Source organism: Protopterus annectens, chromosome 2.part1 (assembly GCF_019279795.1).
Source record: "Protopterus annectens isolate FY-2018-M chromosome 2.part1, PAN1.0, whole genome shotgun sequence".
NCBI lineage: Eukaryota > Metazoa > Chordata > Ceratodontiformes > Protopteridae > Protopterus > Protopterus annectens.
This window is the reverse complement of record NC_056729.1, coordinates 1086757874-1086763873: the sequence shown is the minus strand read 5'-3', so window position 1 is coordinate 1086763873 and position 6000 is coordinate 1086757874. Positions and strand designations below refer to the sequence as shown.

Below are 6000 nucleotides of genomic sequence, written 5' to 3'. Positions count from 1 at the left end.
GTTGGGTCGAGGATGACTTGTATGCCAGAAACAGGTAAACTCTTAACAGTCTGTAGGATACCGAGTATAGTGAAGGGGCTTTGAATTTGTCTATGCAGGGCATTTTGTTTAGGCCTTTTATCCTTTTAGTTAAATACCTCTGTGAATGTTCCAGTTGTTCATGTATCTGGTAGATATATACCAAAGGGGACATTGCATTCACTGACTGACCTGATGAGGGCTTAGTAAAGGAGGACAATGACATCCCTAAATCTACACATAATCCCTTTGTTTATAAGCTGTGCAATATACAAGGGCTTTCTTACAACAATAGGCACATGTTGGTCAAAAGTTAGGTCACTGTCCACATCTTCTTTCGGGGTCGCCACAGCGGATCACCTATCCGCTCATGAGTGGCAGTAGAGTGTTATGGTGTCGAGCTGCCAGCCTGGTGCCCAACCTTCCATGGAAAGCACACACATGCACACACTCATACCTAGGGCCAATTTAGAGTGTCCAATCAACCTACAGCATGTCTTTGGGATGTGGGAGGAAATATATATACTTATACCCATTACATATTACCAAGGTGACAGATGGAAAGAGAGAGAGAGTGAAGAACAGGCTGACAAGCAGGTATTCACTTTTCAAAGTATTTATTAACTGTTTGCACTTGCTTTACAGTTTGCTTTATGAAATGTGTTATTTGTTATGTTAGGTGTGTCTGAATTCCTCCACTGATGTCACAGTGACTTAGTGTTCACATTACTTGGGGACATAAATTTGAATTAGATGGCATGCTTTGTCTGTTATGAACAGACTTTTTTCTTCAAATGGCTGAAAAAGGATGAATGTTATTCTGGTAGCAGTCTTTCATGAAGTCATACCATCAAACAAATGTAAACTCTTAAAGTTCAGAGAGGTAAGTATGACTTTATTTTGGATTAAACTTATAGAAAAAATATGAAATGTTGATTAAAATGTTTAAACACTCTTTACATCTCTCTCTCTCTCCCATACATGCACACATAAACACACATTTGTTTTCATTTTACATTCTTTTCATTTCAATTCCTGTCTGTCACAGAAATCTTTTAAATCTTCCAGTTTCCTTTTCAGTGATATGCATGTCAAGCTTTTTCATCCTGTCTTTCTAAAGCTACTTATCAGAGAGAAAACATAGATTTCCTTCTCTGCCTTCTCCCAGGAAAGGAAAACATCAGTCTGTAGTATGACAAAATGGAGTTGAACATTAACCGCAGCCATTGTAATAATAAAACCTGTTTTGATGTGATTAATTGCATTATATAGGCCTTAAGATGACATGGTTATATGTATCGAGTAGTTTGATTTCTGAATGTAATTCCAAGCTCCGTATGAAAGAAAGGGAATTCATTGTAGCACAACATTGATTCTGACCAAGAGTACAAGAGATATACAAGAATGTTATATATTCCAAAGGTTACCAGAATAAAAAAGAGAGAAAAAAAGGGAAAGAGACATTTAAAGCATACTTCTAAAGCAACTTAAAAAATAATGTATCACTTTTATCAGTTTAACTAAAATGGCATGTATGAATAGATATATCAGATAATACTTGCTATCAATTTTCTTAATTTACTAGTTTTATTAATGGTTGATTGTTTATAATAACTCATTTCTTCCTCAAGACAGTAAAGTCAGAGTCTTAAAACCATGTTAAAAAGAGAGCAACTCCAGTATAAGATAATGTGCTTACAACATGCCAAAGTAATCATCTATATTTGTGTATCATGAGCATCCATTTTGTCTGTGAAGATTGTCTATGCAGACTTAGAAACAGCTGATGTTGAAAATAGGCCAAAGGGAGCAATGCTTGTCTCAAGTGTGAGTAGTAACAACAGGGCCGGTGTTAGCATTTTGGGGGCCCCCAGCAAATGTCAAGTTGGGGGCCCCTTTGGCACTTCCAGTGTAAGTATTGCACTGTCACTGCCACCCCTCCTAAGCAACCTTTTAGTTCATGTTGCAGGCTTTTAGGAATAATACACACAGTCTGATGTGTAGCTACAATGCTCTTACATTACAACAGGGCAATGTACCATACTTTGTTGGCCCATTTCACAAACGGACATTCACAGTTACTGGCATATAGTTGCAACAATGATACAACACAGCAATAATATGTAACTGTCTGGACATGGGTGAAATGGCATCCTAGGCCTACTGTTTCAGACCCCCCCCCACACCCTCCAGTCCTCCCCTCTGTTTCCCACCATGTTGGGCTCCCCATACTATGCACATTGCTTTTTTCTTTCTTTTCTTACATTTTGCCTTATTCTTCAGCTTTTTCAAGACACCATAACTTTCTATAGGCTCTGAAGCACAGTTTTATTTTTTTCCTTTTTTACACAACCTTTTTGTCCAGTGATGGCATAAACAGAAATTATGATCAAAGAAAGAAATTTGATGTTTCTGTTCAGCTTTATTTTTCCTGGCATCTTTTGAACACACCTTTCCTAACCAAAATAGCACAGTAGTAATCTTTTAGGAAATAACAGAAAAATGCCAGGGTCCAAGAAGCTATAGGGTTATAGATGCTCTGAGATGCAATTTAGAGCATTTCCCAACCTTTTAATCCAATGGTGGCCTAAATTAAAATCATGAGTAAGAAAATAATTTGTCTTTTTTTTATTTCATTTTGTCTTTCAAGGAAGGTATTAAGTTGCACTCAAGGCTAAATGTTCAAAGCTGACAATAGTAGCGCACAATAAACAAGCTAATTGTTGTGAGGATACACAAGTTTATCCCACAATACTGCATGCCTCCATAACCTCCTCCCAAAAAGGAGTCACTGCCTAGGTATCTCACTGGTGCTAGATTGGGATGAAAAGAGGTACAAATTACCACACTGATGTATGTTAAGAGACTGCTGACATACATATACATAGCATGCCTCCTTCCTCCTCACCCATAGCCCCAAAGGCAGCCACTAGTATATATGCCTGATCTATGATTGTGAGGAAAGTGAAAAAAATGATTACAGTTGTATTCTACATTGTTGATTCTAGACAGTAAACTGTCCCTACAGACGTTGTAGTAACCTTTTTCTGTACACCTGTGAGGTCTGTCAGAAAAGTAAAACAAACAATAACCACACTGTCCTTAGGCCAAACATAAGCTATACTGACCTCCTGTGTATACCTCTAAGGTTTGACTGTAATGAAAATTAAAGTAGTAATAGCCACACAACCCCCTACCTCCACACACATGCAATCTATGGTAGTGTTCTGTACACACACATCTAAGCAGGGTTAGTTTTAGAATGGATATAGTTGAAAGCAGTGGCCATTATCAACTTTATCCTAACAGGGTCATATCACAACCCTGTTCAAGTTAAGGAGCATAATCAGAAAAATACATTTTTTCTTCTCATTTTTTCCCCAACCAGCAACAAGTTTTGTGGGGCCCCCCACACAGTCAAGGGTGATTAAGAGAGCCTCCTGTATCTATTTATACAGTCCGCACAGAGTATGGGCCACCAGAATCCTAGAAGATCTAAGTGTCTGAATGCTTTGCCTTAGTTTTGAACTATAATTACTTGTTAGCTGTATTTTTACTGATACCCAAAAGAATAACATGTGTGTTCTAGCATTACTAGGTGTGCACAGATAAAAATCATTGATTTCTTACAAACACACACACAAGCATAAGCCATAGTAGTATTACTTTTGTACTTATTTCAGCAAATAGCAATACATTGTGCAACACTGATAGTGCCACACCATATCAGAGACTGCTGTTTAGCAGTCAACAAACAGCAGCAGGGGTAAGTCACTTTTATTAACCTCATTGAGGAGTAATGAATATATGTCACTGTCCCTGATTTCACTGACCTTCTCTGATTTTCCTCATAATTTTGCTCATTTGTAAAAAGTTTGATTTGCTGGTAAATCATTCAGAATTACAATCATTAAATCCAGACATCATAGTTTTATACTTCTTATTGTCCAAAAATACATGTTGATGCAATAGCTGTTATTCTATTAATTTTTTAAATGAATTTGAGTAATATTTAAAGTGTGTTTATGATTTTGAGATTTTATTCTGCTATTTTTGGCACTGAGCTGAGATTCTTCACCAAAAAAGGGTGAGAGTTATAGAATAGGGTGTTCTGACAGTATTTAAAAAAACTCCCTGAAAGAGAAAACCATCCCTGAAGATTGGAAGCATCAGCTCTTCTTATAATGCAAGGTATGCACTGAGCTCAGTCTTGCTCATTTTCATTATCAGCTTAACCTTAAAAGGGTTATATTACAGCCATGTTCAGGTTAAGGAGCGTAATCATGAAATTAATACATTTATTAATCCTCATTTTTCCCCAACCAGCAGCAGCTTTTGTGGGGCCCCCACACAGTCAAGGATGATTAAAGAGCCCCCTTGCAGCTACGGGTATTGCAGGTACATAATGCTGGCTATGTTAGTTTTAGTGAAGATAATGTCCACCAGTAGGGTTTGTGGCACAACATCGGTGGTAAAATATTTAATGGAATTTTGAAGCCTGTTACTTGATAAAACACTGTTACTGTCGCTAGAGATATCTTTGCATTTTAAAGGAGATGCAAATAAAAGTTATTATCCCCCCGGATTCTTAAGTATACAAGGCTGCTGTACTAACTTTTGCTGGTTTGACAGACAAGTTACAAAATATCATAACATAATTTGCTGTGGTTGGGGGCCCCCCAGGAACAGTGGGCCCTCAGCGACCGCAGGGTTCGCTGGTGCCTAAAGCCGGCTATGAGTAACAATGCTTTCTTTGTTCCCCAAGGGTTTTTTTTCTGATTGTGTAGTTCTGATTTATGATTTTGAAAGAAACAATGCTGTTTGCCTGAGTATATTGCTTGTGCAGTAACATTCAAGTATTTTTTCATAAAATCAGTTTTCCATATTTGCAGATTTGATGGCTGTCTCTGCATTTTATATATATATATATATATATATATATATATATATATATATATATATATATATATATATATATATATATATATGTATGTATATTGCAAATTAAACATTTCTTGTACTATAATGCAGCAGGACTACATTTTATTAAAAAAGGCGTGCCTGACATTTAATGAACATTATACAGGTTTTGCTTGTTAATTAGTATACTATAAATGTTAAACAGGGGCATACCTCAAGTGAGTAATGAAGTGAAGTTAACACTTGTCCTGGCAGGTTAAAGTAAAAGTAAGTGCTTCAGTAGATGGCAGTCTGGAGCAATAGATGAGTTTCATGTTTGTAAACTGGCTGAAAAATATTTCAGCCCCAAACTTAAACATGCATTCCTTGTCCATAATAAATGTATGATTGTTTTGATAGATTTAGTTACCCAATTATTAGCTTTTCAGCATTGTTTTATCTACCAAAGAAAAAGGCATGTATGTGGTCTGTGAATGTGTGTGTGTGTGTGTGTGTGTGTGTGTGTGTGTGTGTGTGTGTGTGTGTGTACTTCTCCATCTATCTTTATCTGAGTACAATGAAGTATGAACTCATCAATAATGTATGAATTAGGAAATGTAAGGATTATAACTTTGCTTAAAGTGTGACAATGAAAGAAGCAGAGTATAATTAAAAAGCTGACAGTGTTTATGTGTAAATGAAATTGAAAGCAAGCATACCTCTCAGCCTCTTATTGCATCATGAAATCTGGAGAAAGTCTAAAATAATGGGGGGGGGGGGGTAAGGGGCATAAATAGGAGCACATTTTAAATATTGCTCTTACAAACTTAGAAAATTGCTAGAATAACAGGATTTGTATTAGTATACATTTTCAGAATGAAATGAAGTCCAAAATGCAAATGTATGCCATTACTTAGTGACTTCAGTCCTCAGCAGTTTACAAGAAAACCACACATTTCTCAGGAACATATCAAACATACAAGGCAAAAATCTGGACAGATGAGAAGTATGAAGGCAAGAACAGCAATTCTAGGCTGTTAGAATTCAACAAGAAGTCAACTCAGAAAAAAAATCAAACTCTGT

The 6000-nt window shown here is 36.6% G+C and overlaps 1 protein-coding gene across 1 annotated transcript in view; it reads left to right on the top strand.

Annotated features, from left to right (window-relative positions):
- Nucleotides 1-743: 743 nt before the first annotated feature.
- Nucleotides 744-6000, top strand: part of LOC122794942 (adhesion G-protein coupled receptor F2-like) — a 632398-nt gene continuing 627141 nt past the window's right edge. The window contains exon 1 of the mRNA XM_044063537.1: nt 744-901. Within this exon, the coding sequence (XP_043919472.1) occupies nt 827-901 (75 nt within the window). The 5' untranslated portion in view covers nt 744-826. The remainder of the gene's footprint in view (nt 902-6000) is intronic.